At 41.7% G+C, this 15,642-nt stretch overlaps 1 protein-coding gene across 10 annotated transcripts in view; it reads left to right on the top strand.

Annotated features, from left to right (window-relative positions):
* Positions 1 to 15,642, top strand: part of LOC125457321 (cilia- and flagella-associated protein 44) — a 199,082-nt gene that overhangs the window by 165,872 nt on the left and 17,568 nt on the right. For 8 of the 10 annotated variants that reach the window (XM_059650451.1, XM_059650450.1, XM_059650449.1 and 5 more), the window contains 3 exons: positions 4,772 to 4,888; positions 5,379 to 5,580; positions 9,205 to 9,365. In XM_059650451.1, coding sequence (XP_059506434.1) covers positions 4,772 to 4,888; positions 5,379 to 5,580; positions 9,205 to 9,365 — 480 coding nt within the window. Of the gene's footprint in view, positions 1 to 4,771; positions 4,889 to 5,361; positions 5,581 to 9,204; positions 9,366 to 15,642 lie in introns of those variants that run through there. The other 2 variants (XM_059650452.1, XM_048541414.2) reach the window with 2 other exon arrangements.

Below are 15,642 nucleotides of genomic sequence, written 5' to 3'. Positions count from 1 at the left end.
GTGGTGGTGAGCTGCCTTCTTGAACCTCTGCAATCCATCAGCTATAGGTTGACCTATATTGCGATTAGGGAGGGAATTCCAGGATTTTGACCCAGCGACAGTGAAGGAATGGCGACATATTTCCAAGTCAAGATGGTGAGTGTTTTGGAAGGGAACTTGGTGGTGTTCCCATATGTCTGCTACTCTTGTCTTTCTAGATGGAAATGATTGTGAGTTGGAAGGTGCTGTCTGAGGATCTTTGGTGAATTTCTGCAGTGCATCTTTCGGTGGTGGAGGGAGTGGATGCTTGCAGATGTAATGCCAGTGTGGACAAATCATTGAAAATGCAAAGTAGGTTGAGAAAGTGAATAACAAAGTATACAATAGAATACAGTTCTGCAGAAATGCTTCGATGAGGATATATTTATAAAGCAGTGCTCCTTAGAAGGGGAGAAGGTAGTGAAATAGTTTACCTTAAAGTAATTTAGTGATAGTCCCAGATCTCCTTTTCCACAGGCGAACTTGCATCCTTCACTGCTCAATGTTGACTTCAATAATTTTAGAATCTTATTATCTTCTATTTCCTCTACAAACCCCATACCCAGCAACTGTCATGACACGGGCTGCTTTGAGCACAGCCAACCCTTTTTCACCTACTCCTTGATCCCATTATTAGCTTTTCTTTCTCTGTGGTATAATATCATCTATCCTTTTGTCTGCATAACTGTTGGTTTTCTCTCTGTCTAGACTCCGTCCAAGACTATCCACTCACTCATTTCCCCCATCCACTGTTGTCAACATATATACAACCCTTTCCTAGCTACTATCAGTTCAAGGGTCAGTGGACAGAAAACATTGCTCTGCTTTCTCTCCATAGATGCCATTCGACCTACTAAGTTCTCCTGCTTAATAAATGTTTTATTGTTAAAATCAAATGTACAATATTGTGTGTTTAAGTTTTATTGAGAGACCACCTTGCTAAAACCAAAACAAAACAAAATATGATCTATCAAGCAATATTTCAGTCTGGGATATGACTTGCCCAGTAATATTGTCAGCTGCAATTCCCATAACAAGGAAATTAGATATAAGAACATAGAACATTACAGCACAGTACAGGCCCTTCGGCCCTCGATGTTGTGCCGACCTGTCATACCGATCTCAAGCCCATCTAACCTACACTATTCCATGTACGTCCATATGCTTGTCCAATGACGACTTAAATGTACCTAAAGTTGGCAAATCTACTACCGTTGCAGGCAAAGCGTTCCATTCCCTTACTGCTCTCTGAGTAAAGAAACTACCTCTGACATTTGTCCTATAACTTTCACCCCTCAATTTAAAGCTATGCCCCCTCGTGCTCGCCATCACCATCCTAGGAAATAGGCTCTCCCTATCCACCCTATCTAAACTTCTGATTATTTTATATGTTTCAATTAAGTCACCTCTCAACCTTCTTCTCTCTAATGAAAACAGCCTCAAGTCCCTCAGCTTTTCCTCGTAAGACCTTCCCTCCATACCAGGCAACATCCTAGTAAATCTCCTCTGCACCCTTTCCAAAGCTTCCACATCCTTCTTATAATGCGGTGACCAGAACTGTACACAGTACTCCAAGTGCGGCCACACCAGAGTTTTGTACAGCTTCACCATAACCTCTTGGTTCTGGAACTCGATCCCTCAATTAATAATAGCTAAAACACTGTATGCCTTCTTAACAGCCCTGTCAACCTGGGTGGCAACTTTCAAGGATCTGTGTATATGGACACAGTGCATGCTAGGGGGGTAATACAGTTATCAGGGGGAGCTTTGATCTTCATTTAGAATTGGCAAAACCGAATTTGCGTATTAGTATAGAGGGCAAGTTAATGAAACGCATCTGAAAATGTTTTCTAGATTATTTTGTGGAGGAACCTATTTGTGAATCTCTGATTTTGAATCTTGTGTTACGCAATGAGCAAGGGTTAACAAACTATTGGTAAGGTATATCTAGGGAAGAATGACCACAATGTGATAGAATTTGATGTTAAGCTTGAAAGTGATTTAGCTAAGTCTGAAACTTGGGTGTTATGTCTAACTGAAGCAAACTACATAGCAATGAGGAGTACTTGGCTACATCAAATCATGAAACTACATTGGAAATTTTGACAAAAACAAACAATATCTAGCATTTAAAGATCTAATATATTAAGTTGCAAACATAAAATTCCTGTAGGGCACAAAATCCCACAAAAAGTGGTCCACTTTCACTAACAAGCGGAGTCAAAGGAATGGAAGGATTTATAATGTTGCCAAAAATAAGTAAGAAATAATTAGAAATAATAATTCTTAGGAGGATTTTGAATTTGGTAAAGTAGTGCAAAGAAACTGGTTAGGAAACAGAAATCAAAAAATGAAAGTAGACTCATCTAAGTTTGGAGGATAGCTACAAAACATCTGGCTGTGTTGAACACAGCAGGCCAAGCAGCATCTTAGGAGCACAAAAGCTGGCGTTTCGGGCCTAGACCGTCTAGGCCCGAAACATCAGATTTTGTACTCCTAAGATGCTGCTTGGCCTGCTGTGTTCATCCAGATCCACACTTTGTTATCTCGGATTCGCCGGCATCTGCAGTTCCCATTATATCTGGCTATGTTAATGCAGAGTATTGGTGAGATCACACAGAATATGATAAGATTTATGATTTTCTTATTTAGGGAAGGATTTCCTTGTCCTAGATACAATGGAGATTAACTCTTGATTTGAGAGGATTTTTCATTGACCTATTTTTCTAACCAACCTGTTCAGAGATGTTATTAGAGACCTCTGGAGCAGGTGGGACTTGAACCTAGGCCTCCTAGTCTTGGGGTAGGGACACTGTCACTGTGCCACAAGAGAGCCGCTAGATTTTCCATTGAGAAGAAATTGAGTAAACTAGCCCATTGAAATTTGAATATTGAGAGGAGATCTAATTGAACACAATATTTAATAATATACAACTGTTCACTGTGGCTGAGAATGAGAGTCCTGAAGTGTGCAGCATGTCTGGTGCCGAGGTTAAGGGCACCTTCTTGGGATGAAGAATGACTTCAGGTTGGGGAGTAGGATCCAGCTGTCATGGCTCATATGACTATCAGTCACATGGGTAGGACTGAGAAAGGTTCATCTGGAGGAGAATATGCAGCTAGGGGATAAACTAAGAAACTGATCTTCCAAGGTAACAATCTCTGGATTACAACTCCACTACAAGCAATCTGGCATAGGGCAAATCAGATTAGAGAGCTGAATGCATGGTTCAAAGATTGTTGTGGAAACAATAGTTTTAATTCATGGGGTACTGCCCCCACTACTTAGAAATGAGGGAGCTGCATTGTTGGGGGATGAGTTTCACTTGAACTCTGTGGAGAATTGTATAAGTAGGGCTTTAGACTGAAATATGGAGCAAATTATTAACTTCAAGGAAAATTTAGACAGTTGATGAGAAAGGGCAAGATTATTGTGCAGGTAGCAATATGGGGAATGAGATCCAAGGCACAATACACAAACATGAGATAGTAGGGACTGCAGATGCTGGAGAATCTGAGATAACAATCTGGGATGAACACAGCAGGCCAATCTGCATGAGAGGAGCAGGAAAGTTGACATTTTGGGCCTAGACCCTCCTTCGGAAAAAAAAATTTCTGAAAAATGCTGCTTGGCCCGCCGTGTTCATCCAGCTCTACACCTTGTTATCTCTTATACAAACATGAGAGTGCAATAGCAAAGACTAGATAAAATAGTAAAGGGTCAGAGTACATGCAGGGCTCATAAAGTAGCTGAATTAAAAACACAAGTGGAAATGAATGGTTATGATATAATGACAGGCAGAATTTTACTGTGCTGTGTCAGTAGGTTCAAAAGTTGAGAGTGAATGAAGGTGCAGCATATGGCCTGCCTGCTGCCTACTTGGCAGCTCTACCTCTCTCCCATTTTATGGGGAGCGGTGGAGCAGCCGAGCACCCCAGCTTTCCTTTTGACTTTCCGAGGCCCTGTAGTGACAATTAGGTAACACGCACTTTAGTGACTAAGCTGCTACTGCCACTAGTAATTTACTTGCAGCAGTAGCAGGCAGACACAGGATGGCAGCCTAGCAGCTTTACTGGATAAACATGTCTGTCAAGGGATGAATGCCTTTCTTATGACTATCGGAAGCTTTCCCACCCCCCATCAACAACAAGGTCATACCCTCCTTTAATTCTCTTCATTATACTGCCAGGCGGTTGAGAAAACTTTAGAAACTGGCACAGAATATAAGAGTAAACAAGTACAAGAAATGAAAAGAATCAGTAAGAGCTTCTACAAGTCTGTAGAAAGAGAGTTGTTTAAACAAATGTAGATCACTCAGAGGATAAGACTAGAGTATTAATAATAGGATATCAGAGAATTGTAGAGACGGTTCAATCAATATATAGTTTTCATGATAGAAGGCATTAAAAAAATCCCAATAGTAACACTATAAAATCAAGAAGAGAGAGGGAAGGAGGCACGTAAAACACTATTACTGGGGAAAACAATTACTAGGACTAAAGGTTGATCTGATGGCCTGCATTTTATGGCCTAGAATGTGGTTGCAGGGATGGTGGATGTACTCTCCCATATTCCATAGATTAGGCAAAGGTCCCAGTAGATTAGAAAGCTTCAGGTATCAGCTAGGTATCTAGATTTCCAAAAAAGGTTTCATAAACTGTCTCTAAAAAAATTACTATACAAACCAAAAATTTCTGGCTTGGGAGAAAACGGATAGATGATTGGCTAAGTGAAATTTCACTGTTACCGCAGGTAAAAATTATTGAAGGAACTGTAAAGTCTGCAAAGAAAGATCTCGAAGTATTGCAACGTGAGAAACAACAGAAACTTAATGAACTGTATGTTGTCGTTCCTCTGAAACTCCATCAGGTAAAAGGATGAATTTGAACTACTTTGTAATAAAATTTTATTTGAAAACCAACTGATTGCAAATAAGGTACAACCCCAAAGAAAGATAGCCAGTATCAAAATGTAAGCAAGTGCATGGCATTTTGCAATGTAATCTTGAGGCATGTCGATAGAAAACTTATTAATATTTGGACAATCATCTTGGAAAATTAGGAGTATGTTGGGAATTGTAATGGGAGATTGGGGTAAACTCTTCCCGCACTCTGCTTTTGGGCTATACTTCCTGAAGAAATATACAAAACAATAACATGTACCTTTAAGATAGGATTGCTAAAGAAAGACATATTAGGCTGAACAAAATGGATATAAGGATTAGGAGTTGTACCCTGGACAATTTAACCTCTCAACCTGCTCCACTATTCAACAAAATGATGGCCAATCTCTGTCAGTTCCAGCTTCCCACACTATCCTCATCATTGAAAAATACTGTTCAGTCTCTCTTGTGATGCAGGTGGAGTACATTGTCAATGGAGACATGCCAAATGATCTTGTACTCGGATTGATTTTCACCAATCCAGCCTTAAATTTGCTGCAGAAGCGAATCAAAGAACTCCAGGTGGAGAAGGACGAGCAGCGAGAATTGTTTAAACAAGCGAGGCAGAAACATGTCCAGCTTCTGCGGGACAAAGCAGAGATGGAAGCTGAAATAGCAGGTAAATACTATGTATTACAGACTGGTGGATATTAGTGTCAGAAATCACCTGCAGGCACGTATAATTCTCAGGTTCTGAACAAGAGACGTTACTGGCTGTTCTCCTGGTGTGCTGCCCAATAATTGGCCTCAAACAGGTTGCCTGGTCACTAACTTTCTTTCTGTTTGTGGAATGGAATCTTGCTGTGTTGAAATTGGCTATCAGTTTTTGATTTCACAATTGTGTCTATCATTCAAAAATGTATAAACATGCTAGCACATCCTGAGGATGTGAAAAGTATTTTGGAAATGTAAATCTGACAATCCTTTTCCTTAAAAAAACAGCCACAACTGTTCTACTGAAGCATTGTGCATTCTAAATGTAATTAATATTTCACAAGGCATGTGAATGAGAGTAAATTAACCATTTGACATAGAGATTCTGAAACAGATTGAAACCTGGCTGAAGCAGAGGAAACAGCAGGTATGGGAGGCATCCACAGGAAGCTAATTAGTGATTTAGGTGGAGGACCAGTGTGCCAATAACTTGTGGAACATAGGGACAGAAGTAGGTCAATTAGTCCCGTGAGCCTTTCTGCCATCAATGAGATGGTGACTGATCTATAGCTTAAATCCATATACTTTCACTTCTGCTCATTTCCTCAATCCCTATGAACGATTAATGATTGACCATGAAGTGCTATTTGCAGAGGAGAATTCCAAACTTGCACTGCATGAAGGCGCGTTTCTTAATTTCACTTTTATGAAGGCTGAGTCTAATTTTTACAAACTGACTCCTAGTTTTAGACTCTCCAACTGGTGAAAATAGGTTATGTCAATCCAAATAACTGTTTCCCTTAATACCTTGAAAATGTCAGACAGATCATCTCTTAGCCATCTATACTTCAGTGACAATAAAACTAGTTTGGACAATCTCTTCCCATATAATCCTTAGGAATCCAGGTATTACCTTAATAAATCTATGTCACACTCCTTCCAAGCCAAGTAGATCGTTCCAAAGATATGATTCCCAGAACTGCTTGCAGTAACTCGAGATGTCTACAGTGCAGAAGCAGGCCAATTAGCCATTGAGTTCCTGCCAATTTCTTGCAAGAGTAACTCAGCTTTCCCACTCCCTGTTAGAGTTGCCTCACATCCCATTCACTATCCCAGATTGGCCTGGAGTCTAACAAAATTAACATCCAGCTCCCATTGACTATTGAAAGTAATCTGGGAGATTGTAGTGGGATGTGTGAAATATTCATGAATGTAGAGTGAGTAGTTGGAGCTGCCTGATAAACAAAACTTTTGTCTTAGTTGGGGGTGAATTCTGAAGGCAGCCTGATATTTACAGAGATAATGGGAACTGCCGATGCTGGAGAATCCAAGATAACAAAGTGTGAAGCTGGATGAACACAGCGGGCCAAGCAGCATCTCAGGAGCACAAAAGCTGACGTTTCGGGCCTAGACCCTTCATCAGAGAGCACTGATGAAGGGCCTAGGCCCGAAATGTCAGCTTTTGTGCTTCTAAGATGCTGCTTGGCCCGCTGTGTTCATCCAGCTTCACACTCTGGTATTTACAGAGTTGCTTCTACTTCAGATAAAGATGACAGATCGTAAAGCTGAAGTAAGGCCACTCCTCTCTCTGTGAAGCTTGAGGATGGTTTGAGTCTCTTTGTACTCTTCCTCTCTCAGATGCTAACAAGGTCCAAAATTTCACCACACCAGGTTATAGTCTAACAAAATCATTTGAAAACACTGCTTTTGGAGCCTTGCTTGTCCTTCAGGTGTTAATGAGTAGTATCAGACACAGAATTTATAAGTAAAAGATCAAAGCGTCACACCACTGATGAAAATGTATTAAACAAACCGAAGATGCTGTTAAATCTTTGGTCACTTGGAATATTTTAATTGATTAATGTGTATATGCAAATCCCCAAAATCCTTTCAACTCACTGTCCTGAGAGAACTAAAGCTTTTATCAGTGTAAAGAAGAGCTGGCATTTTAGGTCAGACAGTGCATGTTAGGTGTGAGGCCTTGTTTAGAAACTGTATTTGCTTTGGAGTCAGACTAGTTTTATTTCTAAAGTGGGAACTTATAAAATACCACACTGGCTGGCTGTCTATAAATTGTTTGCTTTCTGAACAAAATAGGCTGTGTCTGCAAACACGTGCATCCTTTATCTCTCTCGCCCGCACGCACATCCCTTCATATACTCTATCTGTCCCTACCCCTCTTGGTCACTCCCTTGGCGAGCCCCCCTTCTCACCTTCGTGCGGCCCCCACCCTTTGCCTTCGCGCAGCCCCCCTCTCTCTCTCTTGCCTTCGCGTGCACTCTCTCATCCTCACTCATGCACGCACACACATGAATCTGTGGGGTGAATTTGTATTTGCAGATACATTCTATTTTGTTCAAAAAGCACACAATTTACAGACAATGTGGCATTTCATGAATTCCTACATAAATTCCTTCTAAACAAGAATTCACACCTAACCTGCATTGTCTGACCTAAAATGTCAGCACTTCTTTACACTGATAAAACTTTTAGTTCTCTCAGGACTGTGACTTGAAAGGAATTTGGGGATTTACATACACATACTAATCAATTAAAAGCTTCTAACTGATTAAAAATTTAACAGCATCTTAGGTTCGTTTGATACAATCTCATCAGTGGTGTGACCCTTTGTTCTGCGTCTGATACTACCTCACTAATACCCAAAGAAGGAGCGAGGCTCCAAAAACTTGTGTTTTCAAATGAACCTGTTGGACTTTAACCTGGTGTCGTGTGATTTCTGACCTTGTCCACCCCAGTCCTGCACCGGCACCTCCACATCAGAAGGCAGCAGGTAGAGAATGCCACAGTGTGGGATTAACACTCAGTGGAAAGAAGGCACAGCCTGAAACATGGGAAATGGAGCTGAGTGTCTGATGGCCTGGAGATGTCCAGCCAGAGTTGATAACCAACTCTTTCCCCATTGTCTTGCAACTTATGTCCCTTTCATGAACGTAATTAATTCCTTATTGAAAGCCAAGGTTAAATCTCGGCTTTCACTCAGGCAGTGTATTCCAGGCTCTAATCATCCACTGCATGATAATCTTTTGCTTGTGTTCCTTTGGGTACTTTTGACAATCACTTTGAATGTCCTCTGATTCTACAACCTTCCACAAGTGGGAATAGTTTCCTTCTATCTACTTCGTGAAGTTCATGACTTCCTCAAATCTCCTCTCATCCTTTTCTGTGGGAAGGAGAGCAAGTCCAGCTTTGTCCACTCTACCCATGTAACTGAACTATTCAGTTATGTTCGTAACCTACCCCAATATGAAAAGGCTTGTATGATTCCATGGGGTGAGGTCTGGACAAAGTTCAGGTTTGTACTAATCCGCAAATAAATATGCTCAAGAGATTTGTCACCATCCAAGACAATACAGCCCATTTCATCTGCATGCCTTTCATTGGTTGATTGTACACTTCTTTCCTCTTGTTTTGAGTGAATCAGCGAAGAATGTTCCCAGATAGTGATGCCAGCTCACAATGGCCACAATGACAGAAATGTGCAGACTCTCAATTTTTTATATTTTAGAACACATTTTAGAATAAGCATAGTGCACATTTTCAAACTACAACCAGTATTGTGTTACTACAGAGTTAGAAGAGAAGTGTTATCAAGAAATGATCCGGAAATTTGGTCGTGTGGTTGATCTGGAAGCATTGCAAACACTGTCAGTGAACATGACCCTAGAAGAACTGAAAGAGAAGATAAATGTCAATGACATTCAATTCCAAAGAAGAATTAGACAAAAAGATGTAAGTAACGATACAGGATATTAATATTTGCCATGTTTACGGTGTTAAGGAGGATAATGGTTAGTTGTTTGTCAAGCCCAGGAGCTATACACCATATTTCTTCAGCACAATAGTATCCAAAGTGGAAATTTGACTGGAGGCCAAAACCTTTCACCCCTCCCTACTGATCTTCAATAGAATGGCAACTGGAACGTTGTTGTTTATTCTAAGGAAGTGTAAAACAAAATTGAAAAATTTTGAGCTGCTGAACAGGGCCTTGCTGAGGCCACATCTGGAATGTAGTATACACTTTTGGTTTCCTTGTTTGAAAAAAATAATATTTTAGTATGTTTAGAGTTCACAGAAGGTTAGTTCAACTCATTCCTTGAATTAAAGGCTTAATTTATGAAGAAACATTGAACAGGCTAGATCTATTAGAAGGATGAGGTGAATTTGTTGAAACATTTAGCGCACGGATACTGTGAGAATGTCTCCTCTTGTGGAAGAGATTAAAAGTAGGAGGTGCAGTTTAGGAACACAAGATCTCCCTTTTGGGACAGTTTGAGACTCTTTTTTTCTCGCTTGGAGTTGAGTCGTCCATGGGATTCTCTTCCCGAAAAAAGCAGTGAAAGCAGTGTTATTTAATTTATTTAGGATTGAGTTAATTAGATTTTTGGCAGTCAAAGTTGTCGGGGGTTATTGGAGGCAGTAAGAATGTGGAATTGAGACCACAACCTGATTGGCTATAGTCTTACTGAATGTAATAAACGGGTTTGAATGATATACCCCTGCACCGAGGACCTATGTCAATGAACTTCACAGTTTTAGATGCTTTAAATCCTCCTTCGTTTCTCCCACCATTTCCCAATTTCCATTACCTAGCCCTAATGTTTCTTTCAGTGGCTCTGTGGGGAAGTGTGGGGTAATGCACTTTGGTTGAAAGAATAGAAGCATAGTCTATTTTCTAAATGGAGAAAGGCTTTAGAAATCTGAAATACAAAAGGGACTTAGGACAATCCTGAAATAGGGCTTTGCAGGTTAACATGCAGGTTCACAGCTGGCGGTTAGCAAGGCAAATGCAATTTATTTCAAGAGGGCTGGAATACAAGAGGAGGGATGAACTGCTGAGGCTGTATAAGGCTCTGGTCAGACCTCATCTGGAATATTGTAAGCAATTTTGGACCTTGTATCTAGGCAAGGGTGTGCTTGAATTGGAAGGGAGTCCAGAGGAAGTTTACAAGAATGATCCTGGGGGTGAACGTCTTGTCAAATGAGGAGTGGTCTGTACTTGGTATTGTACAGAAGGATGAGGGGTCTCATTGAAATTTGCAGAAAACTGAGGCCTGAATAGAGTGAATATGGAGAAGATATTTTCACTAGTAGGTAAAACTAGGACTTGAGTCATAGTCTCAGAATAAAAGAATGGCTGTTCAAAACTTAGATGAGGAGAGATAATAGGAATTGCAGATGCTGGAGAATCTGAGATAACAAGGTGTAGAGCTGGATGAACACAGCAGGCCAAGCAGCCTCTGATGCTGCTTGGCCTGCTGTGTTCATCCGATCTACACCTTGTTATCTTAGATGAGGAGGATATTTTTTCATTCAGAGGGAGGTGAATCTGTGGAACTCATTGCCGCAGAAGGCTGTGGAAACCAAGTCATTGTGTGTCTTTAAGTCAGATTCTTCTTTGCTAAGGGAAAAGGGTTACAGAGGGAGTGTAGGAGAATGAAGTTGAGAAACATATCAGCCACAGTTGAGTGGTGGAGCAGACTTGATAGGTCAAGTAGCCTAATTCTGCCCCAAATCTTATGGTCTCAATGCTAAATTTTGTCTGTGAAGCACCTTGGGGAATTTTTACTCAATCCCTTCCAGATACAAACACAAATACAATCTGCTGCTGATTGACGAGTGAAATCATTTCCATTAATGGACTTTAAAAAATACATATGGGCTGTGGACAGAGAACATAATTACAGAACCATCCTGATGTTCTTTGAAGCTCTGTGCTGGAATGTTTTATTACCCAAGTTAGCTCCAGCTATCAGAATTTGTCTTAGTGAAGAAGCACTAAACATAGATCATTGTCCATGATTTAGAAGGCACACAAAGAAGGCAGGTTGCTTTGCAATATTCAAATCAAGAGATCACGTTCCAGCTCAGCAAACAAAAACTATTCCTGACGGACTGAGTGATTACAATAATCTCTTACACTTTACTCTATTCCAGGGAAATATCAGCACTAGTTTGCATAAAGAAGACTATGTGTGGGTTAGTGCATAACACAGCTAGTTAAAAGAGTATCAGTGGTCATCATCAGAGATAATGGGAACTGCAGATGCTGGAGAATCCAAGATAACAAAGTGTGGGGCTGGATGAACACGGCAGGCCAAGCAGCATCTTTGGACCACACGTTTAGAACAAAATGGGTGAACTCTCAGTCTGAAACACATTTATATTTAGGCAGTTTGATAAATAGAAAGTCACAATGTTACCCAATCTGTCCCAAACATGCAGCCATCTTATAAGAGAGGTTCTTTGTACAATGAAGGACAGTAGCAAGCAAGATTGAGGTACAGCTACAAAATAATTCTAAACAGTACACTGAAATTGCTGAGATTCTCTAAGGCAGCAGGGGAGACACTTATTGAATAATTGAGCAGTAGCAAGGAGGTATTCTTCTGAACAGATGGCCAATGCATTTTAGGACAAACATAGAGATGCAGCTGAAACTACTAATGGTGTCAGTATTTCCCCAGGATGTGATCTGTTCAAGGTAAGATTCCTCTTCACAGCTAATTCTGTGCACAGCTCTGCAAGTCTTATTTTATAAACAGAACCATTCATTTTCCTCTCTCCCCATGGTCATCTCCAGTGTGTAGGAACACCTCAGTTCCTCTTAATGCGTACATTAACATTCTCAGATAATAAAATGTGAGGCTGGATGAACACAGCAGGCCAAGCAGCATCTCAGGAGCACAAAAGCTGACGTTTCGGGCCTAGACCCTTCATCAGAGAGGGGGATGGGGAGAGGGAGCTGGAATAAATAGGGAGAGAGGGGGAGGCAGACCGAAGATGGAGAGTAAAGAAGATAGGTGGAGAGAGTATAGGTGGGGAGGTAGGGAGGGGATAGGTCAGTCCAGGGAAGACGGACAGGTCAAGGAGGTGGGATGAGGTTAGTAGGTAGCTGGGGGTGCGGCTTGGTGTGGGAGGAAGGGATGGGTGAGAGGAAGAACCGGTTAAGGAGGCAGAGACAGGTTGGACTGGTTTTGGGATGCAGTGGGTGGGGGGGGGAAGAGCTGGGCTGGTTGTGTGGTGCAGTGGGGGGAGGGGACGAACTGGGCTGGTTGAGGGATGCAGTAGGGGAAGGGGAGATTTTGAAACTGGTGAAGTCCACATTGATACCATTAGGCTGCAGGGTTCCCAGGCGGAATATGAGTTGCTGTTCCTGCAACCTTCGGGTGGCATCATTGTGGCAGTGCAGGAGGCCCATGATGGACATGTCATCTAGAGAATGGGAGGGGGAGTGGAAATGGTTTGCGACTGGGAGGTGCAGTCGTGTGTTGCGAACTGAGCGGAGGTGTTCTTTTAACCTCAGTAACATTCTCAGTCCTGTTTCTCAACTTACAATCCTCTCCTGATTTGAAAGCAATAGACTAAAAGAAAGGTGAATCTGGTTTAGAAATATGACAGATTACAGATTAAGAAAGTAACAGGGAAATCATCACTGATGATAATAAGACTAATGCAGTAGTTTATGGAGGTTGGCTGGAGTTTCTGGGAGTAATTCAAAGCAATAGCAAGAGTTTCTTGGAGTAATTCTGGAGATACAGCAAAAATTTATCCCTAGGGAAAAGAAGCCTAGTGCAGGGAGGGTGGGGCAACCACGGCTGACCAAGGAAGTCAGGTCTAGCGTAAAAGCAAAAGAGAAAGCAGCATATAATGTGGCGAAGGGCAGTGGGAAAGTAGAAGACTGGGAAAGCTTACAAAGACCAACAGAAGGCAACAAAAAAAAGAAATAAGAAGAAGGAAGATTAAATATGAGGATAAGCTAACCAGTATTATAATTGAAAACTGTAAAAGTTTATTTCGATATATAAAGACATATATAAGGTAAAAGTGGACATTGGACCACTGGAGAATGATGGTGGAGAGATAATAGTGGGGAAGAAGGAAATGGCTGAGGAACTGAATAATTACGTCGCGTCAGTCTTCACGGTGGAAGACTCGAGTAATATCCCAAAAATTTGAGAGTCAGGGGACAGAGCTGAATGTGGAGGCCATCACCAAGGAAAAGGTGCTAGTAAACTGATTGGCCGAAAGGTGGATAAATCACCTGGACCAAATGGACTACACCCCAGAGTTCGAAAGGAGATAGTGGTAGCTTTAGTGGTGATCTTTCAGGAATTACTAGAGTCAGGGGTGGTCCCAGAGGGCTGGAAAATCGCTAATGTGACACCCCTGTATAAAACGGAGTAAAGCAAAAGATGGAAAATTACAGGCTGATTAGCCTAACCTGGGTCATGGGAAAGATTTTAGAGTCCATTGTAAAGGATGAGATTTCTGAATATTTGGAAGTGTATTGTAAAATAGGGAAAAGTCAGCATGATTTCATCAAGGAGTGGTCACGCCAGACAAATCTGCTAGAATTCTTTGAGGAAGTAACGAGCAGGGTAGACCAAGGAGAGCCAATGGATGTTGCCTTTCTCGACTTCAAGAAGGTGCCACACAGGAGGATGCTGAGGAGGTGCCACAGGAGGCAGCCAGTGACAAGTGGAGTTCCACAAGGGTCAGTGTTGGGGCCACAACTTTTACTTTATACATTAATGATCGAGTTTAAGGAACCGTGGGCATTCTGGCTGAGTTTGCAGACAATACAAAGATAGGTGGCGGGATAGGTAGTATTGAGAAAGTGGGGAGGCTGCAGAAGGATTGGAGAGGTTAGGAGAGTGGGCAAAGAAGTGGCAGATGGAGTACAAGTTGGGAAAGTGTGAGGTCATGCACTTTGGTAGGAAGAATGAAAGTATGGACTATTTTCTAAATGGGGAGAAAATTCAGAAGTCTGAACTGCAAAGAGATTTAGGAGTTCTAGTCCAGGATTCTGTCAAGGTAAACTTGCAGGTTGAGTCAGTAGTCAGGAAGGCAAATGCAATGTTGGCATTTTATTTTGAGAGAACTTGAATACAAAAGCAGGGATGTAGTTCTAAGGCTTTTTAAGGCTCTGGTTAGGCCATATTTGGAGTATTGTGTGCAGTTTTATGCCATATATCTCAGGAAGGATGTACTGGCCCTGGAGCGGGTTCAGAGGAGGATCACGGGAATGGTCCCAGGAATGAAAAGCTTTAACGTTTGAGGAACATTTGAGGACTCTGGGACTATACTCATTGGAGTTTAGAAGGATGAGGGGAGATCTAATTGAAACTTTCAGAATACTGAATGGCCTGGACAGAGTGGATGTTGGGAAGATGCTTCCATTGGTAGGAGAGTCTAGGACCCGAGGGCACAGCCTTAGAGAAAAAGGAAGACCTATTAGAACGGAGATAAGGAGAAACTTCTTCAGCCAGAGAGTGGTGAATCTATGGAATGAGGCCAGGTCATTGAGTACATCTAAGACTGAGATGGATAGGTTCTTGATTATCAAGGTGATCAAGGGTTATGGGGAGAAAGTGGGAGAATTGGGTGAGGACATTATCAGCCATGATTGAATGGCAGAGCAGACTCGCTGGGCCAGATGGCCTAATTTCTGCTCGTATGTTTTATGGTCTTATGGTCTTATAGCTGCTTTTAACATTGGATCTGAAATAGAAACTTGCACACCATCGTAATTAGGAGTAGCCCAAGGCCATTTGGCCCTTAATCCTGCCTTCTCCCCATAACCTTTGATCCCATTCACCCAAGTGCAATATCTAGCCACCTGTTGAATAGATTCAATGTTTTGGTAACAACTACTTCCTGTGGTATTTAATTCCACTGGCTGGTCGCTCTTGAGTAAAGAAATGTCTCCTCATCTCTGTCCTAAATTGTCTACCACGAATCCTCAGACGATGACCCCTAGTCCTGGACACACCTACCATCGGGAATATCCTCAGTGCGTCTACCTTGTCTGATCCTGTGAGAATTTTAAAGACTCTATGAAATCCCTCCTCATTCATCTGGACACTGGTGAGAACAATCCCAACTAAGTCAATCTCTCCTTGTACGTCAGACCTACCATCCCCAGAATCAGCCTGGTAAACCTTCACTGCGCTCCCTCAAGAGCAAAAATATCCTTCCTCAGAAAAGGAGACCAGAATTGCACACA

This window comes from Stegostoma tigrinum, chromosome 12 (assembly GCF_030684315.1).
Source record: "Stegostoma tigrinum isolate sSteTig4 chromosome 12, sSteTig4.hap1, whole genome shotgun sequence".
Lineage (NCBI taxonomy): Eukaryota > Metazoa > Chordata > Chondrichthyes > Orectolobiformes > Stegostomatidae > Stegostoma > Stegostoma tigrinum.
Note: the sequence above shows the minus strand (reverse complement) of the source record. Positions and strands in the feature narration are given on the sequence as shown.